The 22808-nt window shown below is 43.3% G+C and overlaps 2 protein-coding genes across 5 annotated transcripts in view; one reads left to right on the top strand and one right to left on the bottom strand.

The window, feature by feature from the left end:
- The window catches only part of LOC132400996 (coiled-coil domain-containing protein 177-like), a 63355-nt gene extending 51179 nt beyond the window's left edge, over positions 1 to 12176 (bottom strand). The window contains exon 1 of one of the 2 annotated variants that reach the window (XM_059982680.1): positions 12155 to 12176. In XM_059982680.1, the coding sequence (XP_059838663.1) occupies positions 12155 to 12161 (7 nt within the window). In that variant the 5' untranslated portion in view covers positions 12162 to 12176. Of the gene's footprint in view, positions 1 to 364; positions 773 to 12154 lie in introns of those variants that run through there. The other variant, XM_059982679.1, reaches the window with a different exon arrangement.
- susd4 (sushi domain containing 4) overlaps positions 722 to 22808 on the top strand; it is a 92862-nt gene continuing 70775 nt past the window's right edge. Inside the window, exons 1-2 of one of the 3 annotated variants that reach the window (XM_059982686.1) lie at positions 12293 to 12971; positions 13464 to 13587. Coding sequence is in view for 2 of the 3 variants with exons in the window: in XM_059982683.1 (XP_059838666.1) it covers positions 853 to 859 (7 nt within the window). In the remaining variant the exon portion in view is untranslated. Of the gene's footprint in view, positions 860 to 12292; positions 12972 to 13463; positions 13588 to 22808 lie in introns of those variants that run through there. The other 2 variants (XM_059982683.1, XM_059982684.1) reach the window with 2 other exon arrangements.

The raw sequence follows: 22808 nt of genomic DNA, 5'->3' as shown, positions 1-22808 counted from the left end.
AAATGGCCAAGTTCTAATTTATCCAGGATGCATGACAGGAGCCTGGCATTGAGTAGCATTAGTTAAGAAATACTGAGAACAGTCAGGTGGACTGCATCGTCCTACCCTTGCTCCCTCTCCTCTCTCTATGACCCTCGCCACCCCTCCTCACCCCAGTCCCACTCTTCCCCACATCCCTCCCCTACCAATCGACTTCCACCACTCTCCACTTGCACCTCCCAACCTTTCCTCTCCACATTCTCCCACCTCTCCCTCCTTTGCTCCACCCTCCTTTCCCCCAACACCCATCTTGTCCCTACCACCTTTTATCCAGTCCCGTCCCACTCCTCTCCCATTGCCTCCTCCCCCCCCCCCTCACCCTCACCTCTCAGCCACCTCCGGCGCTCCCGCTCGTGCTCCCGGCACCGATGCTGGAGGTTGCGCAGCGGCTCGTGCGGGTTTTCGCGTGCCCACTCGTCGAGCGGCCGTGACAGCAGCTGGACGGGCTGCAGGCCGCGGCGCGCGCAAGCCTCCAGCGAGCGCGGGCTGGTCAACACGTACCGGCTGCTGCGCGCCGCTCGCGGGCTCTCAAAGTTGGAGAGGTCGAGGTGCGGGAGTACCGGCGGCGGGGGCGAATCGGCCTGCATTGCCCGGACCGCCGCCTATCAAAACGGTCACCCTGGTCGGGAATAGGGGCCGGCGGTGAATGCGGATTATTTCATTAACACGCCCGTACTTTCGTCAGCGACGCTTTCTGGTGACCATTGGTGATGGAGAAGCTTCTGTTAATCAATGAGCTGAGGAACGGGCCAAGGGCTGCGATATCCTCGGCAGCGCCGCTCACCGTTCGGAGGACCCCTGGTCCCGGCATTGATGGCAGGTATACTCTTCAACCCCATGGCTCTGAAGTGTCTCACCAGGCTGGTGGAGGAGAAGTTTTTTTATATAAAGGGCTTACTTTACAGATAAGTGGCATGACTTCTTAAAGTCAATTCCTAGGAAGAATGGAAGATATACAACTTTGAGAAGTATTCAGAACCAAGTAGGATTTTTACCACAGTTTGTGGTTTGATATGGCCATCACCAGGTGGTTTGTCTCTCCAAATGCTTAACTGATTCAAGCAGGACACAAGATGCTCAAGGAACTCAGCAGGTAACATCTATAAAGAGAAATGGGCAGTGAGTGTTTCAGTTTGAGACCCTAAATATTCCCCATCATAGATGCTACCTGAACTGGTGAAATCCTCCAGCATTGTGGTCTCTTGTGTCTCCTCTCTGATTAACTGATTCATTGCTACCAATGAGGTACTGGAAGATCAAAGATCAATGTGTTGCCTTTATTTAAAAAGCAGCTGGTGAACCATATATCACAGGAGACTCAAGAGGATGCAGGTATTGCAGTTTGATGCAGGGTCTTAACCCAAAACATCAACAATCCATTTCCTTCCATAAATGCTGTCTGACCCATTGAGTTCTTCCAAGAGTCTTTATTTTGTTCCAACTTTACATCAGTAGTTGGAAAATTACTGGAAGGGATTCTGAAAGACAGGGTCTACCTGCATTTGGAAAGGCAAAGACTGATTAGAGATGGGCAATGTGGCTTTTTGTGTGAGAAATCATATCTCAGTATTTTTGAAGAGGTGACTTAGAAAATTAACAAAGGCAGGAAGCAGACTTTGTCTACATGAGCTTTAGCAAGGTCCCACATTATAAGGAAGATTAGATCACATGGAATTGGGATGATCCAGCTAACTGGATACAAAATTGGCTCGGTCACAGGAATCAGAAGGTGGTAATGGAGGGGTGAGGTTTTCAGATTGGAGCCCTGAGACCAGCAAAATGCTGCAGTGACGGGTCCCCTGATTTTTGCCATACATATATTAGTTTGGATAGAAATGTAGATCAGTAAGTTTGCAATTGATGCAGTGCACGGTGAAGAAGATTGCACAGGTTAGAGATCTACTGAGAAAATGGGCAAAGAAATGCCAGATCACTGAAAATGACTGCAGAGGTAGACATGATGGTGAAGAAGGCATATGGAATCATTGTCCCCATTGAGTTAGTTTTGAGAGAATATGCTGCAGTAGGAAAGATGTTTAATTGGACTGATATGCTTACACTGCTGATAGCAGGTATGAACACAGTGGACTGAATTATCTGTATCATAAGGCCATGGACCTTGAGTTTTAGGCACTAAAGACATGAAAGGACAAGATCATATGCTGTGGCAATATTTTATCCTGTCTGGGATGACATAGCATCTTGATAAAGAAACTAAAGCAAGCTCAAAGAGGTTCTTTAGGATCTAATTGATAATTAAATTGCCACTGGCACACATTAGTTTGGGTGTCTTTCTGGTGAATAACAATTCATTTAACCTGCTGAATAGCAGTAAATAAACATTGCTGATAATTTTGTTATAAAAGGATTTTTGAAATACTTTACCAAGATCTATCTCATTGACTTTATTCTGGATATTCTCCACAAAGTGTTGTATGGAACAACTGATGGAAGTCAAAAGTAGGGGACAAGGAAAGACTTGCAAATATATATGAAGGATGATTCTGAAATTAAGGGGTTACCATATGAGGAGTACTTGGCAGCTTTGGGCCTGTACTCACTGGAATTTAGAAGACTGTGGGGGTTGGGGGGGCGATCTCATTGAAACCTACCAAATGTTGAAAGGACCAAATAGGGTGGATATGGAGAAGACGTGGAGGTAACTAGAACTAAAGGGAAATACCTCAAAATTGAGGGGTGACCTTTTAGAACAGAGGTAAGGAGGAAATTTTTTAGCCAGAGAGTGTTGAATCTGTGGAATGTTCTGCCACAGACGGCAGTCGAGGCCAAGTCTGTGGGTATATTTAAAGTTGATATTTTCCTGATTGGTCAGGGCATCAGAGGATATGGAGAGAAGGCAGGTGTATGGGGTTGAGTGGGATCCGGGATCAGTCGTGATGGAATGGCGGAGCAGACTCAAGCTGAATGGCCTAATTCTCCCATGCCTTATGGTCTTATACCTTTCATGACCAGAGAGTGTCCCAGTACTCTTCACTGTCAATGAAACAACTGGGAAGATGGCCACAGTTATATTTCTCCCTTTACGCAATGACAAGGACTTTTGTTTACTCACACATGGTCGAAAGACAAATAATAGCGCCGGGCATATTTCATGCTCTTATTCAAGGTTGTGGTGTAGGATCTAATAGTATTTCAGTATGTTTAAAGAAAATTCATTAACAGGCAAGGTTATTCAGTGGAACAACCAATCAATTTGTGTGTTAGACATTGAACAGTACAGCCCCATTGGCCAACAATGTTGTGCCAAACTTTTAACCTACTCCAAGATCAATCCACTTCTTCCCCTCTCACACAGCAGTTCAAATGCCATTCCACTCTTAAGAAAGAGAAATAGAAGAAAGGAAATTATAGGCCAGTTAGCCTGACTTCAATGCTTGGAAAGATGTTGGAGTCTATTATCAAGGGTGATAAGATTTCAAGGAATAGGGAGGCACATGGTAAAATATTGCCTAAGTCAAGTGTAAAACTTGTCTGATAAATCTGTTGGAATTCTTTGAGGGGATGGCAGGCAGGATAGACAAAGGAGTGCCAGTGGCTATAGTTAATTTTCAGAAGGCATTTGACAAGGTGCCGCACATGAACAAGTTAAGAGCCCGTGATATTACACGAAAGGCAGGAAGCAGAGAGTGGGAATAAAGGGGGGCCTTTTCTGGTTGGCTGTAGGTGACTAGAAGCAACTGCTTCTTTTCAGGTTGTATGTCAATGATTTGGATGAAGTAATTGACAGCTTTGTGGGCAAGTTTGTAGACAATATGAAGATAGATGGAAGGGCAGGTGGTGTTGAGGAAGCAGGGTGGCTGTAGAGGGTTGTGGACGTATTGGGGAAATAGGCAAAGAAGTGGCAGATGGAATATAATATAGGGAAGTACATGTTCATGCACTTTGGCAAAAGGTATAAAGGGGTGAATAATATTTTAAATTTTTTTTTATTAGTTTTTCAAAACATTTTACAAATTAAAAACCCCAAATCCCAATGAGGAACATTAAAACAGTGCAAAATTAAGCATACAATAACAATATGCTACAAAGGAAGAGAATTTAGCAAAAAAAAAGCACCTGAATGAAAGACAAGTAAGCTTAGTGTCCTCCCCAAGCCCCACAACACAAGAAAAAACAACAGCAACTCCAGACCAACCACAACACAATATAGAGAGTATAAGTCAGGACAGCCAAACTCCCAGACTGTGAACACTCTGTGAACAGAGGGTAATAATGCCTTCTACCAGAAAAAAAAGGAGCTGAAAGCAAGGGACCGAAAAGAAAAAAAAACCCTAGTCAAGAAGAAGGTTATGAAAGTACTCGATAAAAGGTCACCAGACCTTATGGAACTTTAGATCCGAATTGAGAACTGAATAATGAATTTTTTCGAGGTCCAAGCAGGCCATGATGTCGTTAAGCCATTGAGCATGAGTGGGCGGGGCAACATCTCTCCATCTGAGGAGGATCAAGCGTCTAGCCAGGAGAGAGGCAAAGGATAATATTCGGCATTTGGTCGGACCCAGACATAAATCTGTCTCGCCCCAAAAACCGAACAGAGCAATTAAGGGGTTTGGTTCTAGGTGCTGATTCAGAATACACGATAACATAGTGAAGACATCTTTCCAGAATTTCTCCAAGCTAGGACAGAACCAGTACATATGGATGAGAGAGGCCACGCCCCTCTTGCATTTATCACAGAGCAGACTAACACTAGGGTAGAATCGAGATAGTTTAGATTTAGACAAATGGGCTCTATGAACAATCTTAAACTGTAAAAGGCAGTGGCGAGCACAAAGAGAGGTTGAGTTAACCGATTTGAGAACTGAATCCCAGCTCTCCTCAGATAAGGAGATATTTAAATCCTGCTCCCAGGCCATATTGATTTTATCCATGGGGGCCTGTCGTAAGGCTGCTAGTTTATCTCGGATGATTGATATTAAGCCTTTACCTAGTGGATTCATGGAAAGAAATAGGTCCATAGCATTTTTCGCAGGCATTTCAGGAAAGGAGCAATAAAGTGTCGGATTTGGAGATATCGGAAAAAATGAGCATTGGGCAGATTGAACTTAACAGAGAGCTGCTGAAAAGAAGCGAAGCGATTATCAATGAAAAGATCTTCAAAATGTCTAATGCCTTTCCTATACCAAACCTGGAATGCTGAATCGTATGTAGTAGGTAAAAAAAGGTAAAAAAAAGGTGATTATGAGCAATAGGGCTGGAAACGGAAAACCCCTGGAAACCATAGCATTTCCTGATCTGAGCCCATATACGCAAAGTGTGTCTAACAAGAGGATTAGTTATTGATCTGGGCAGACTACTAGGGAGTGCAGAGCCAAGAAGTGCAGAGATAGATAGTTCTTTAGTGGAGCTCAGCTCCATCGCCACCCAGTTAGGGCATTCGGGTTGGCCATGGAAGAAAGACCAGAAGGTAGCACAAGGTATATTAGCTGCCCAATAATATAAACGAAAATTAGGTAAAGCCATGCCACCCTCTTTTTTAGATTTTTGGAGATGGATTTTATTAATTCTAGAGCGTTTATTCTGCCACAGATATGACAAAATAATAGAGTAAGGATTCAAAAAAAGATTTAGGAATAAAAATTGGGATAGATTGAAATAGGTATAAAAATTTGGGGAGAACATACATTTTAACAACATTAATACGACCTACCAAAGACATAGATAGAGGTGACCATTGTACCAGACTCTGTTTTATAGCATATGAAAGATTGGCAAAGTTTTAATAATTTTTAAATGGGAAGAAAATTCAAAAATCAGAGGTGCAGAGGAACTTGGGAGGATTCCCTAAAGGTTAACTTGTAGATCAAATTGGTGGTAAGGAAAGCAAAAGCAATAGACTAGAATACGGAAACAAGGATGTGATGCTGAAGCATTTGTCAGATCGCAGTTGGGAGTATTGTGAAGAGTTTTGGGCTTCTTTCTCAGAAAAGATGTGCTGGCATTGGAGAAGGTCCAGAGGAGGTTCACAACAATGATTCTAGGAATGAAAGAGTTAACATACGAGGAGCATTTGATTGCACTGGGCCTGTACTCACTGGAGTTTAGAAGAATGAGGGGGGGGGGAATCTCATTGAAACCTATAGAACATTGAAAGGTCTGGATAAAGTGATAACCCAGAAGAAGCCTATATAATTATACGGAGAATATTCAAACTCCATATGGACAGTGTATTGCTGCTGTAGTTGCTGGTTATTAATGGATGAGGCATGTTTCCTTCCTTTCCAATGACATTGGACTAGGCTGGGATTTTTCTAACCACAATCCAGTCAGGATTTGACTTTAGAAAGAGGAAAGAGAGTGAATGTGTGATAGTCTACATTGGGGGATTGGTAGTGGAAAGAGTCAGCAGCTTCAAATTTCTGGGTGTTATCATACTAGATAACATGTCCTAAGCCCAGTACGTAGATGCAGTCATAAGGAAAATACGCGTGTGTCTTTACTGTCTTAGGAGGCTAAGGTCCCACTTGCTTCAATACCAGTGCAGAAGAATAATAATGTGGGCTGCCTTAATGACTATCACAAGATCACAAGACAAAGGAGCAGAAGTAGGCCATTTGGCCCATTGAGCCTGCTCCATCACACCACCATGAGCTAAACTATTCTCCCATCTAGTTCCAGTTTCTGGCTTTCTCCCCATATCCCTTGATACCCTGACTAATTAGATATCTATCAATCTCCTCCTTAAACACCCTCAATGATTGGGCCTCCACAGCTGTATGTGGCAACGAATTCCATAAATCCACGACCCTCTGGCTAAAAAAATTTCTCCTCATCTCTGTTTAGGGTACCCTCTAATTCTAAGACTGTGACCTCTTGTCCTGGACTCACCCACCAAGGGAAACAGCCTTTCCACAACTACTCTGTCCAACCCTTTCAATATTCAACTATCGCTCAGTAGCACTCACATCGACAGTGTTGAAATGCTTTGAGAGGTTGGATATGACTAGACTGAACTACTGCCTCATCAAGGACCTGGACCCATTGCAGTTTGCCTATTGCCACAATAGGTTAACTGCAGACACAATCTCAATGGCTCAACACATGGCTTTGGACCACCTGGACAACACAAACACCTACATCAGGATGCTGTTTATCAATTATAGATCAGCATTTAATACCATTATTCCCACAATCCTGACTGAGAAGTTACAGAACCTGGGCCTCTGTACCTCCCTCTGCAATTGGATCCTCGACTTCCTAGCTGAGAGACCACAGTCTATGCAGATTAGTGATAACGTCTCCTCCTCACTGACAACACTGGTACACCCCAGGGGTGTGTGCTTAGCCCACTGCTCTATTCTCTATATACACATGACTGTGTGACTAGGCATAGCTTAAATACCATCTATAAATTTGCTGACGATACAACCATTGTTCATAGAATCTCAGGTGGTGACAAGAGGGTGTACAGGAGTGAGATATGCCAACTAGTGGAGTGGTGCCTCACACATTGTGGACTTCAGGAACAGTAAGATGAAGGAACACATATCAATCCCCATAGAGGGATCAGAAGTGGAGAGAGTGAGCAGCTTCAAGTTCCTGGGTGTCAAGATCTCTGAGGATCTAACCTGGTCCCAACATATTGATGTAGTTATAAAGAAGGCAAGACAGTGGCTATACTTTATTAGGAGTTTGAAGAGACTTGGCATGTCAACAAATACACTCAAAAACTTCAGTAGTTGTACCGTGGAAAGCATTGTGACAGGCTGCATCACTGTCTGGTATGGAGGGGCTACTGCACAGGACCGAAAGAAGCTGTAGGAGGTTGTAAATTTAGTCAGCTCCATCTTGGGTACTGGCCTACAAAGTGCCCAGGACATCTTAAGGGAGCGGTGTCTCAGGAGCAGCTTCTTCTCCTCTGCCATCTGATTCCTAATTGGACGTTGAATCTTTGGACACGACCTCACTTTTTTTAATATACGGCATTTCTGTTTTTGCACATTTTTAAAATCTATTCAATATATGTAATTGATTTACTTGTTTATTGATTATTATTATTTTTCTCTGCTAGGTTATATATTGCATTGAACTGCTGCTGCTAAGGTAACAAATTTCACGTCACATGCCAGTGATAATAAATCTGATACTGATTCTGGTTCAGCTTGCCACTGAATAATTTAACAAACTTCTACAGATATGTTGTTGAAAGTATCCTGACTGGTTGCAGCATGGTCTGGCATTGGAATTTGAATGGGCACAAATGTAAGAAATTAGAGAGAGTAGAGAAATCTGCTGAGTACATCATAGGTATATCCCTCTTGCAGGTACCACTATTGGTAGTATCTGCAGGAAGCACTACTTTAAGAAGGCAACAACTACCATTACCATCTGGACCATGTCATCATTCATATCTTTCCATCAGGGAGGAGGCATAGAAGCCTGAATTCAAACATCACCAGATTCTAGAATAGATACCTTAATCAAATAAAATAAATAAAAACACAAAATGCTGGCAGAACTCAGCAGGCCAGACAGCATCTATGGGAGGAGGTAGTGACAACGTTTTGGGCCGAAACCCTTCATCAGGAAAGGTACCACTCCTGATGAAGGGTTTCGGCCTGAAATGTCATCACTACCTCCTCCCATAGATGCTGTCTGGCCTGCTGAGTTCTGCCAGCATTTTGTGTTTTTATTTATTTCCAGCATCTGCAAATTCACTCATGACCTTAATCATTTGGTTTTTTTTTTTATTAGTTTTCTTATGCATTTTCTACATCACTACAGATAAAAAAAAACCCAAATCAAAATGAAGAACATTAATACAGTGCAAAAATAAACATACAATAATAATATAATACAAAAAAAGATAATTGAGAAAGCACCCAATTTGAAGACAGGTAAAATTAGTATCCTCCCCAAGCCCCGCAAAAAAAACTCCAGACCAACCACAACACAATATAGAGAATATAAATCAGGCCATTCAAACCCCCAAAACTGTAAATACACTTAAAAACAGAAGATATTAATGCCCGCTACCAAAAAACAAGGAGCTGAAAGCAAGGGACCGAAAAAAGAGCCTTAGTTAAGAGGAAGGTTATGAAAGTACTCAATAAAAGGTCCCCAGATCTTATGGAACTTTATATCCGAATTAAGGACTGAATAATGAATTTTTTCAAGGTCTAAGCAGGACATAATATCGTTAAGCCATTGAGCATGCGTGGGCAGGGCAACATCTCTGTATCTAAGGAGGATTAGACGTCTAGCCAGGAGAGAAGCAAAAGATAGTATTTGACACTTAGTCGAACTCAAACGTAAATCTGTCTCACCCAAAAAACCAAACAAAGCAATTAAAGGAGGTTCTAGGTGGTGATTCAAAATATAAGATAAAGTTATGAAGACATCTTTCCAAAATTTCTCCAAGCTAGGACAGAAATCATTTGGTTATTGAACCAAACGGCAAAACCCTCATCACTACTGTTTAGCAGCACTATGATCACTTTATGCTTAAATAGACATAGTCTAATTGTGTTCTTTCTTTTTAAGAATTATGTATAATTTACAATTCATTTTTTCTTGTGAATTCTGCTTGTATGATGCTTTGTACCTGCAAGTAAGTTTCCCATTGCATCTACGCATACATATGCTTTCACATATGAAAATAAACTCAGCTTTGACTTTCACAATCACCACTATTTCTAGAAGTTTACTTCAGAACTTAAACTCTCTAACTACCGTGATGGGATTTGGATTTGGATCTTTTGATCAGTATTCCCAGCTTCGGAAATAGCTTGCACACTGATTGCAGTGAAACTCTGAGAATCCAATTTTTCAGAAAGCTCTTTGGTTTGGCATCAAATGCAGCTGGATCTGTTTCTGGGCTCCCTTTAAACTCACCAGGGCCCCATTCTCATTCCCTCCCCCTTCCTGCCACCACCACTGTTCCTGCTCCTGTTAATCTCACCGGGGCCACATTTGCATACTTACATAAAAATCATAATCAAAGAGCAATTCAGTACATTTGGTTCAACATAACCATGCTGACCAAAGTGCCTACTTAAGCTTGTCCCATTTGTTGGTGTTTGGTCCATATCCTTCTAAACTTTTCCTATCCTAATGTCTTTTAAACATTATAATTATACCCACTCCACCACATTCTGTGGCAGTTGGTCTATATGCCCACTTCCTTCTGTACGAAAAACTTGTCCATCATATCCCCTTTAAATCTTTCCCTTTTAACCTTAAAACCTTTCCCTCTGGTTATAACTTTGGAAAAAGGCTTGCATTGAGTTTTTATATTCTTTACATACAAATGTTATAGGAAAGATTGAGTACAATTTTAAGGGTTACAAGGGCACATTTTTCTTTAATATTTTGGGTATAAACAAGTGATTCTATCGAATTATATACCCATAATTGGATCACATCTTAAGTGATAATGTAGGTTTCTCACCAATAAAACAGCACAGACATTTTGTTTCAGGAAAACCGTAGCAACTCATATATTGAACACCAAAAACTTAACCCAAAGTGCGCTAAAAACCCTTTATGTAAATACATCATCATGTCAGACCGGCCTCTTAAAGTGAAATCCCAACTCAATGTCGGTTGTGAATTATGTACATTTTTCCCAGTTATGTTCTCCTACACAGGCTCACCCCCAGAATTCACCAAAACCAGCATTGTGAGCTTGTCTGGAGATCAGATGAGCCACCCTGTTCAGGTCCTATGTTCCGTGAGTGGAGGAACAGCAGGTGCCTCTGGCTTGTCCAGTGACACATTGACACACTCACGGTCATGTGGTGATGCCAGGGGCATGCATGATAGTGGAACCCACCAAATCTTGATGGACTGGTTTAAAGCAATCTACCGAAATATGTTCAGGTTTACCCCCATGATAAAAGTCTTTTCTCCCAGTTCCAAAATGCAGAACAGGCCATCATAAAGGGGCCTAAGGGGATGTTGTTCTGCGTCATGGTGGATGAAAACAAATGAAGCGGAATGTAAGTCAACAGGCCATGATGGAAGGTAGGAATAAGTGAAAAGGAATTGAATTCATTGAGGAGGTGGAACACTGTTGAGAGGCCAGTCAGGCAGTTGTGACATCAAGAATGAAATCACCTGGCACTTGTAACAGCTGTCCAGATACTAACTCAGCCACGGACGACTGCAGGTCCTCTCTTGGAGCTCTTCCGAGCCCCAGCAGGACCCACAGGAGATGATCATGTCGGTGAGGGAAGCCCTCAGAGCAGCCTTTAAGGAGCGTTGAAACTATTTACAAAGGCCATTAGACAGCGGGTGATATAGTCTAACGATGAGGTTGTGGGACATCACAGCCCAGAGGTCTGCAATGAATTGGGGCTTGCAGTCAGAGGATATATCAGATGGGGTACCAAACCAAGCAACCCAGGTGCTGATGAATGCCCATGCCACGTCTGCAGTCGTCATTCATGCTCGGGTAGTGGTCACCAACCTTTTTAAGCTCAAGATCTTCTACCTCGGCCTTTTTAAAAGGCAAGATCGATCCCACAGCAATTAGTTACACGCATGCGCACCAGGGCAGAAAAGACCGGAAGTAAAAACCCCGCAACCCAGAAGTAGGAATAATGTACAAACACGGGGGGGGGGGGGGGGGGGGCTGTTTTTTTTTTGCTCCGCGGACCGGTTAAATATTGATAATATTCTTGCGGACCGGCCGACGGGGGCGGGGAGGGGTTGTTAAACACGACCGGAATACAGCGATACTCGAAGCAGGTTCCTTATGTCCAGTCTATTCTAGTTTTCGCGGCTCTCGGCTTCTGTCCCGCTTGCTCGTTTTTTTTCCGCTGAGAAAACTCAGCGGGTTTGTCTTTAAGTGTTGGGTGCTCGGACTCAGGGAACTGAAGCAGTTTTGAGACATTGCCTCATTAGACAGCCTCCGGGCCCGAACTCAGCCTCCCGCTTGCCGCCTTGGCCAGGTGTAGCTGGTATTAGGTGGGGTGAGAAAAGTTCAGAGCCGGAGGTCCTCATACCGGGGCCGCGGCGGTCTCAGTCCGGAGAGCGCGGCCGACCAAGCGGGGAGTGCGACAGAGCGCCCGCCCGCCCCCCTTGTAGGATCTATCGGCCGGTAAATGCTTGTTTCAGTAGATCGCAGCGAGGTAGTTGCTCTAATACTTACGAAACATTGAGTCCGAATTAGGTCGTCTGCGAATATTTTAGCACCGGGTTCCCCACGAACATTCAGGGTGTAGTGAACAGGTTCAGAGGCAGCACCCCAGGCCGGTAGCGAAGGCCCGAGGCCAACCGGTGATCCCTGGCGCGAGGGTATCACTGTGTTTAGTCGCCTGATGACTTCGAGTGGGTTCAAGTTCAACAGTGGGCTGACTCATATCGTTTCCTCGCGGCCCGGTGGTTGGGGACCAGTGAATTATACTGTGCGGCGCTGGAATGCTATACGCACGCGCACTGGACAGAAAGTACGGAACTAAAACCCTGCAACCCGGAAACAATCTCCCAACAGTATTTGTATTTATTTTTCATTTTTTGTCGGGGTGAACTGGGAAAGTCTCAAAGATCGCGATCGACGGGTTGGCTACTGCTATGCTAGGGGAACAACCTCTGGCCACCTTGTGGTCCACTGTAAGGAGGTGTATGAAGCACTCCACACTGGCTGCAGTCCAATCATGTACAACTTTGTGAAGGCAGTGCCACACAAGCTTTAGAGCAACCGGTTTCTGTGAGGCCTTTTACAAACCGATCGTGAGAAGCTATGTATGGAGTCAGAAACAGACCATCTCCTGTTTGTGGGCACATTGGGATGAGGACAACCGATTGAAACATCACACAGGAGAGAAACCCCAACTTCTTCAAACGTAATGCCAGCCAACCACAGGCCAGTGACTGCTGTTTAGTCAGCCTGGGCCTCAGTCTTGATTGGCTGCCATATCAGCATAGTCAGCCCCTACGTGTACGGCCTCAACAGCTGGCCATGAGAGGTAATCAGCATTATCCACCCCCCCACCCCCCATATGTTGTATATCTCTTGTGCATTCAGATATGTAAGCCAGGTGGTGTTGCTGCCTTCCAGACCAAGGGTCTGTTATTTTGGCCATCTTGTGCTTGAGGGGTTTGTGGTTGTCAGAAGTGACTTCAGGTCTCAGCCAAAGTTGCAGAGTGGTAAACCTTTATTCATGAGTCTGCAGTCAGACCCAACCAGCTCACGCCAGGTTGAGTCCCGTTTAACACTGTTACAGCCTTTTTATACTATAGTTAAGTTTCACAATCTCATAGACTCCCACCCCCACTCTGCGCTTCTCAGCAGGTTTCGATTATCTTTGCCCCAGACAGCCCCTACCCCCATGTTGCAATATCTTGTCTTCGCAAGTTTGCTTAATCAGCCCTCACCCTTGTGTTGCAAGCTCACTCTGTGTCAGCACATTCTAAATTAACTCCTTCATTACCGTCATCAGCTTGTTCACTTTTCACAGTGGTCAAAGAACGCTGTGAAATAGCAACCCTCCAGAAGAAAATGAAAATGGCAGACAGCCGAGAAGCTCCCAGTCAAACATGCTGTACTTCCTTTCGGGGGTACGGAGCTGGCAGCTGAAGAAGGTGAGCAACTGTGACACACCTCTGACCAACAGGCCATGTACAGGGCCCACAGCAGAGACTGAAGCATCACTAGTGAAGGTTTATCTTCCCAAGGGTTGAAATGTCTAATATATTTTAGAGGCATTTAGATAGAACATGGAAACCCAAGCACCTTGAAACATATGCCTCCTCATGTTATCCATTTCAGCCCTGGCAAAAAGCTGCTGGCTATCTGCACGATCAGTGCCTCTCGTATACATGAATATGCATGGATGAAGGGATATGGATCATTTGCAGACAGGAGAGGTTTAGTTTGATTTGTCTTTGGCAAACATTGTAAGCCAAAGGGTATATTCTTCTGTTGTATTTTGTGTTTTACTACCCCGAAATAAAAATTTCAGGGTTGGAAGAAGGCAGGGGGTAGAAACTGGAGTAGGACTTTGTGACTTGTCCGTTTGTCCAGCTGGTCGTTTTTACCTTAATGAGGAAAAAGGCTGATGATTTTTCACATGGCCAAGCCCTTTAAAAGGAGGGACACCATTTGATTAGACATGGGGTACAATTTAACATCATATTTGGAGGCAATCTCAACATATGTTGGGAAGTGATGGTCCTCAAGGTTGTCAAACATCAGGTGAGTAGAAGGGAAAACCGACAGAAAACAAAGATGGCTGGTTTAAGATGACACTGGTGAGGCCCAGCGACTAGTTACTGGTGGCAAACAGAGCAAGTATACAACTTTATTAAAAACACTTTTCCTCATAAAATTTATGGTAAATTATTACCACAAACAGTGGAGAGGCAAGACTGAGTCAAGGTCGAAGTGCGTGGGTGCAAGGTGAAGTTGATGTATATTCGAGGCAAAGTCAAGGCAAGCGGAGTGGAGGAGAGGCAGATTCAAGGTCTGTCCACCTAAACCGAGAGCAAGGTTTGATCGAGCAAAGTGCCAGGCTAATTTGAACAGGTTGGGTATGGGCCGAAACATGGTGGCAGGATCCAGGCCCAGAGCGTATCAATGCATCATGGCCTGTTCAAATGCGAGGAATGACCTGATGTTTGGGTGACTTAAATGCTGGGCCAGATCGATTGAAAAGGCAGGGTGTCAGGCCTAGAGGCAAGAGTCGAGCCAGTTCTGCTCACTGCTCTGTGATATTTACTCAGGTCTACTCTAAATTAAGTCTGAGGCAATGGGCTGCTCCAGGCTTTGTGTTTATGGACTCACTTTTTTTTCTGAATGCTATTTGCTTACTTGTAGGAGCTAGGAAAGATGTCATCAGTGGATTTTGTCGACCCAGGGAACTTCATCCACTTTGTCCATGAAATAGCTTATTCTTTTTCTCTTATGTCTTTATTTTCTTTTCAAGGTGATTGGGGTTTGTTCTGAGTCCGTGATCTACAGTTCAAACTGCAGTTCTTTGCAATTGTTTAGGTTTTCAGACGTGTCTTCGGGGAGTGGCCCCATAGTTGACCGGTTTTCTCGCCGATTTCACTGACTGAAGTGTCATGGGAGACTGAAATGTTGAGACAGCAGGCAGTGTGTGCTGCAGTCAAAAGGCAGCCTCTGTACTTGAGTGATATCTCTCCTCTCTTGATGGAGAGAGAGAGAAACAGTTTGATATACCGAAATGCTAGATTATGGACTGTAGTTTTTGATGGACTCCAGATCAAGGTCTTTGTGAGGGACTTTTGCTATTGCTTGCATGATGGAGGAGGGCGGTGGTTTGGTGCTTTTGCTGGTGCAAGTGGGGAGGGGGGGGTCGAAGAGGGTCAACGCTGCTGTTGCTTGTGCATGGGGAGGGGGTGATTTGGGGTTCTGATGTTTCATTCATTCATTCTTTCGGGTTTCTTGTTTCATGGATGTTTGTGAAGAGTAAGAATTTCAGGTTACATACTGTATACATTCTCTGATACTAAATTGAAATTAAACCATTTGCACAACTTTTTTCTCTCTCTGCGCTTTGGGTGTTTGACAGTTTTTCTAGGTGTCTTTGTTTTGTGGCTGTCTGTAGGGAGATGAATTTCAAGGTTCTAAAATGTCTACATACTTTGATAATAAATGGATTTTAAACTTTGCCCCTCTCCCCACAGATGCTGCCTGACCTGTTAAGTGTTCCCAATATCCTCTATTCTTACTTCAGTTGCCAACGTTCGAGATTCAGCATCTGGCAGATCTCAGAGATAGCCAGAAACTGCCAATGAATAAGGACATTCTTTGGAACATGAGACAGAGGAGCAGGCGAAAACCATTCAGCCCTTTCCCTTTTGCCTGCTGTTATGCTATTCCACAAGGTCACAGCTGATCTTCTAGCTTAGCTCCATGTTCTTGTCTGATCCTCTTATCTCTTCATTCCTCTAATATCCAGAAATCTATTGCAAAAAAATGCTTCTGGGAGAATTTGACAGGAAGAGCAGCTTCTGTAGGTTGAAAAATTGCTGTTGATGTTTGAGTTTGAAACCCTGCAGTCTGCTAGACCATTGAGTTTTTCCAGCCGATTATTTGTTGCTCCAGATGCTAACATCTCCAAAATCTGTGTCCAGAAATCTTTCAGCATCTGTATTTTCTCAAGTCCCTGTATCTCTCGACCAAACACGAGGAAATCTGCAGATGCTGGAAATTCAAGCAACACACACAAAATTCTCTCTTACTATCTTTCCTTTCAGTTAGTCCTGACGAAGAGTCTTGGCCCAAAACGTTGACAGTGCTTCTCCTTCTAGATGCAGCCTGGCCTGCTGTGTTCCACCAGCATTTTGTGTGTGTATCTCATGACCACTGTTTTGAAAGGTCAGTAGCTCCACAGTTCCTAGGGTAGAGAATTCCAAAGGTTCACATGCCCTGAATGAGAAAAATCCTCAAGTCTAGGTCTCTGTCCTAGACTTCTCAGTCAGGAGAATCATCCTCAGTATATGCTGCTTGTTGAGCCTTGGAACTACAAAGTATTACACTATATCTCAATGAGGTCATTACTACCACTCCTAAACTCTGCAGGGTAGAAACCTAGTTGTCTTAAATTAGTGATCAAGAAAGTGCATCAAAGTATGTACTCTCTTAGGCATCTGAGAAGATTTGATGTAAGTTAAAGTGTGACAGGAGGCCAAAGTAGACAGAATAGGAAAAATGGGCAAAGAAATAAAAGTGTAGACTATTTATAGTAAAGTGTATATAAAGTGTATCATGTTTGCTGTTGTGTGCTGGGGCAGTAGGCTGAGGGTAGCAGAAACCAACAGAATCAACAAACTCATTCATAAGGCCAGTGATGTTGTGGGGGTGGAACTGGACTCTCTGACGGTGGTGTCTGAAAAGAGGATGCTGTCCAAGTTGCATGCCATCTTGGACAATGTCTCCCATCCACTCTATAATGTACTGGTTCAGCACAGGAGTACATTCAGCCAGAGACTCATTCCACCAAAATGTAACACTGAGTGTCATAGGAAGTCATTCTTACCTGTAGCCATTAAACTTTACAACTCCTCCCTCGGTGTGTCAGACACCCTGAGCCAATAGGCTGGTCCTAGACTTATTTCCACTTGGCATGATTTACCTATTATTATTTAATTTATGGTGTTATATTGCTATATTTCTTCACTATTCTTGGTTGGTGCGGCTGTAATGAACCCCAATTTCCCTCGGGATCAATGAAGTATGTCTGTCTGTATTTACTAAATGGAGGGAAAATTCAAAATCTGAGGTGCAAAGGGACTTGGGAGTCCTGGTGCAGGATTGAGTTGGTGGTGAGGACGGCACATGCAATGTTGGCATTCATTGTGAGAGAACTTGAATATAAAAGCAAGGATGTAATGTTGAGGATTGTTTAAGCACCGGTGAGGCTTCACTTTGAGTATTGTGAGCAGTTTTGGGTGTCTTAGATAAGAAAGCATGAGCCAACATTGAAAAGGGTTCAAGGGAGATTCACAAAAATGATTTTGGGATTGAAAGGCTTGTCATATGAGGAGCGGTTGATGGCTTTGGGCTTCTACTAACTGAAATTAAGAAGAATGAGGGAGGACTTTATTGAAACCTATTGAAAGTCGAAAGGCCTCAAAAGAGTGGATGTGAAGAGAATGTTTTCTAAGATGGGGGAGTCTAAGACCAGAGGACACAGCCTCAGAATAGAGAGACTTCCATTTAGAACAGAGAGATGAGGAATTTCCTTAGCCAGAGCATGGTGAATCTATGGAATTCATTGCCACAGGGCCAAGTCATTGAGTATTTTTAAGGCAGATGTTGATGAGTTCTTGATTAATAGGAGTCAAAGGTTACAGGGAGAAGGCAGGAGAATGGGGTTGAAGGACAATAAATCAGTCACGAAGGAACGGTGGAGTAGACTCAATGGGCCAAGTGGCCTAATACTGCTCCTATGTCTTAAGTACACAAGGATTCTATTAAACTTCTACAGAGGTGCTACAGAAGATATCCTACTGCCTGATAAGGCAACTGCTCTGTTCTGGACTGACAAAAATGCAGAGTCTGGAAAACTCTGCCCAGTCCATCACAGGGTCATCATTTGATTTCATCCATGGTACATTGCCTGAGGAAGGTTAACATTTTTGCAATGAATATCTGCAATCCTGGCCATTCCATTTTTTTCTCTTCTACCTTCTAGGAGCTTGAAAGACACAAGTTCCTTCCCCACTCCCCTCAGACTCCCAAACATTCTTTGTTATTCCATTATTATCACATCAGTATTTCTTTTTGCAATACTTTAGTTTGTTCTACAATCTTTGCACCCTTCTGCTATTTTGCATTCATCCTTGTATTTATTGTTATATTTATTATTATGTATAATGTTTACTCTGAGCTTCATGCAAGTAAATAATTTCACTGCATGCTGGTGTATGTGACATTACACAGATATGATATAAATCTGAATAAAACAGACCTGGTATCCTCGGAACCATCTAGTGAATCTTCACTACATTCTGTCATGGCAAGTTCATCCCTTTTTAGCTAAGAAAACCAAAACTTATAAGATTTTCCAGGAGAAGAGGTCTCATCCAAACCCTAAGAAATATTTATTCTCACACTCAGATCCATTGAGTACCAAATACCATTTTACTTCTCAGTTCCGTGCTATATTTGCATATTGGATGTCAATGATTTCAGTACAAGTAACATTCAGGTCCTTTTAAACATCAACATTTCCCAATTCAGTATTTCTGTTTCTCTTCCAGTGGATAGGATAACCTCAAGGATGCAAGTACAGCAGGGAATTAATAAACAAATGATATTTGGTCTTTATTGAATCTGAGTACTAGAATAAAAATGACTTGCGTAATAAGGGATTTGAAAGAGATGGCTATAGAGATAGTGGGTGTTCTTCCAAGATTCCATAGATTCTAGAATGGTTCCTGCAGAATGGTGTAGCCGATCTTCTAAATATAACAACATTCTTCAGCCCATTGGGTCATTATCAGTCCCAGGGAAACCATCCCTTTTCCTTGCTTCCCTTCATCCCTGCAATGTTCTTTCTCACACATCCCCACAAACTTCCCTTGGATTATTTCTGCTATTAACCTACATTTACAATATTTTACCACAGCCAATTAAACTACCAATCACTGTCTTTGAAATGTTGAAAAAGCTGAAGTGCTCACACTCTTAGGAGAATTTGCAAACTTCACGCAGACAGCACCAGTGGTCAGATTGAACTCGGATCTCAGGAATCACTAGGCTGTAAGTTTTCAAGCTCTACTTCTTCAACTTGCTTGCATGTTTGCTCTAGACCTTTGGCTTTGCAAGATTTCTCTGAGTGATTCTTAGATTATCTTCCATGAAGGCAAACACAAGCTCTTTAATTCCTCAGGATGGACATATTGTTTACAAGGTCAAAATCTGTTGTCCATCCCAAATCAAGTCTAGTCAAGTTTATTGCCATTTAACTAAAGACATGTTTACCATCAAATGAGACAATGTTTCTCCAAACCAGGGTGTAAAGCACTGTATGCATAACAGATAATAACTTATGAAAGTAAGGATGAAATCTACCGATGGATTACACATAAATAAACAAACTAAAGTGCGTAAATTAAATGTTGTAAGGTACAGAACATATTAACCAATGATACTTTCAATGTGATGCGGCAGGGAGTTCAGAAGCCTATCACAAACAAGAGAAAATCTGCAGATGCTGGAAATTCAAGCAACACACACAAAATCCTGGTGGAACACAGCAGGCCAGGCAGCATCTATAGGGAGAAGCACTGTTGACGTTTCTGGCCTAGACCCTTCGTCAGGACTAACTGAAAGGAAAGATAGTAAGAGAGTTGAACGTAGCAGGGGGAGGGGAAAATGTGAAATGATAGGAGAAGACCGGAGGGGGTGAAGTGAAGCTGAGAGCCGGAAAGGTGATTGGCAAAAGGGATACAGAGCTGGAGAAGGGAAAGGATCATTGGACAGGAGGCCTAGGGAGAAAGAAAGGGGGAAGGGAGCACCAGAGGGAGATGGAGAACAGGCAGAGAGAGAGAAAAAAAGGGAAAAAAACTAAATATATCAGGGATGGGGTAAGAAGGGAAGGAGGGGCATTAACGGAAGTTAGAGAAGTCAATGTTCATGCCATCAGGTTGGAGGCTACCCAGCCAGTATATAAGGTGTTGTTCCTCCAACCTGAGTGTGGCTTCATCTTGACAGTAGAGGAGGCCATAGATAGACATATCAGAATGGGAATGGGGGCATGGAATTAAAATGTGTGCCCACTGGGAGATCCTGCTTTCTCTGGCGGACAGAGCATAGGTGTTCAGCGAAACGGTCTCCCAGTCTGCATTAGGTCTCACCAATATATAAAAGGCCACACCGGGAGCACCGGACGCAGTATACCACACCAGCTGATTCACAGGTGAAGTGTCGCCTCACCTGGAAGGACTGTCTGGGGCCCTGAATGGTGGTGAGGGAGGAAGTGTAAGGGCAGGTGTAGCACTTGTTCCACTTGCAAGTATAAATGCCAGGAGGGAGATCGGTGGGAAGGGATTGGGGGGGGAACGAATGGACAAGGGAGTCATGTAGGGAGCGATCCCTGCGGTAAGCAGAAATGGGGGGGGGGGGAAGAGGGAAAGATGTGCTTGGTAGTGGGATCCTGTTGGAGGTGGCGGAAGTTACAGAGAATTATACATTGGACCTGGAGGCTGGTGGGGTGGTAGGTGAGGACAAGGGGAACCCTATCCCGAGTGGGGTGGTGGGTGGATGGGGTGAGGGCAGATGTGCGGGAAATGGGAGAGATGCGTTTGAGAGCAGAGTTGATGGTGGAAGAAGGGAAGCCCCTTTGTTTAAAAAAGGAAGACATCTCCTTCGTCCTGGAATGAAAAGCCTCATCCTGAGAGCAGATGCAGTGGAGACGGAGGAATTGTGAGAAGGGGATGGCTTTTTTGCAAGAGACAGGGTGGGAAGAAGAATAGTCCAGGTAGCTGTGACAGTCTGTAGGCTTATAGTAGATATCAGTAGATAAGCCGTCTCCAGAGATGGAGACAGAAAGATCAAGAAAGGGGTGAGAGGTGTCAGAAATGGACCAGGTAAATTTGAGGGCAGGGTGAAAGTTGGAGGCGAAGTTAATGAAGTCAACGAGCTCAGCATGCATGCAGGAGGCAGCGTTGATGCAGTGAAGGAAACGAGGGGGAGAGAACCTCGCTTTCCTCAGTCTCCTTAGGAAGTGGAGACACTGCTGTGCCTTCTTGTTCAGACAGGTGATATTAAGGGACCAGGTGAGCTCATCCATGATGTGAACTCCCAGGAATTTGGTACACTTAATTCTCTTTACAGAAGAGCTATGTATTTGCAATCCACAAGTCATTTTAGCATCAAGTAGATCGCTTGACATTGCATCACTGGTTTGCTCCAGTGAAAATCACCAGTAGACCGCATAGGTTTTTGTAAATCTGGTAAAGAGAGCATTTTCTTTAATTCCAGATGATTAACTTAACTCATCTCTTTAAAGTGTAAATGGAGATTTGACAGTCTCAAGATGAGAGCAGAACCTGATATTGATTTTCTTACTCTCACATGTACAGAGGTACATTGAAAAGCTTTTGGCTGCATGCCATACAGTCAGAATATTCCAAACATAGTGCATCAAAGTAGTGAAAATAAAACAGAATGCAGAAACAAAAAGAAAGTTCTTTTCAGGTAAACAACTAAACTGCAAAGGCCACACCACAAGGTAGATTGGAAGATAATTAGTTCATTTTTAAAGTAAAGCAGTCCTTTCAAGAGTCTGGTAACAGTAGGATAGAAGCTGTCATTGATTCCAGTGGTGTTTATAGTCAGGCTTTTGTATTAGATTTCTGGATCAGATTTCTGAATAGTCACGAACCCATGATTATGGCCTCATTATCTGTCTTTTGTATCAGTAATTTTAATGTCTTGGTTTGTGCTGCTGCCACAAAACATCAAATCTCATGACACAGGAGATTCTGTAGATGCTGGAAATCCTGATGAAGGGTCTCATCCTGAATCATTGACATCCATAGATGCTGTCTGACCTGATAAATTTCACGACTTATGTCAGTGATAATAAATCTGATTCTGTGGTTTCTGATGGGAGAGGAGAGAAAAAGAGAATGCTTGGAATAGGATGAGTCCTCAATTGTGTTGGCCGCTTTCCTGAAGCATAGGTAAGTGTATATTGTCTCGCTGGAGTGGATTTTTGTGATGAACTGGGCTGTGTTCACAGTTCTGGTATTTCTTGTGGTTTTGGGCAGAATAATTAACATACTGAACTGTGATAAATCTAGATAGGATGCTTTCTATAGTGTATGTGTAAAAATTGGTAAGAGACATCAGGGATGTGTTGAATTTCCTTAGCCTCCAAAGAAGTAGAGGTGCTGGTGTGCTTTCTTGGGCATAGCATCAACCTGGATGGACCAGGGCAAATTGTTGGTGATATTTACACCATCTCCACCTCAGTACCATTGATACATACTGGGGCATGTGCTCCACCCTGCTTCCTAAGGTCAATGACCAGCTATTTTGTTTTGCTATCATTGAGAGAAAGATTATTGTCATGACACCATGCCACTAGGCTTTTTATCTCTTTTTTTTGTTCTCCAGCTAGTTATTTGAGATTCATCCCACTTTGCTGGTGTCATCTTCAAATTTGTAGATGAAGTTAGAGCAGAATTTGGCCACACATTTGTGAGTGAATAGGGAGCGACATAACCTCGTGGGTACCAGTGTCAGAGATCCCACCTCTCCCAGAAGTTTCGGGAGTCTCCCGCATATTGATAGCAGCTCCCTGACGCCCGCAAATTATATACAA

This window comes from Hypanus sabinus, chromosome 10, assembly GCF_030144855.1.
Source record: "Hypanus sabinus isolate sHypSab1 chromosome 10, sHypSab1.hap1, whole genome shotgun sequence".
In the NCBI taxonomy this organism is placed as follows: Eukaryota; Metazoa; Chordata; class Chondrichthyes; order Myliobatiformes; family Dasyatidae; genus Hypanus; species Hypanus sabinus.
Note: the sequence above shows the minus strand (reverse complement) of the source record. Positions and strands in the feature narration are given on the sequence as shown.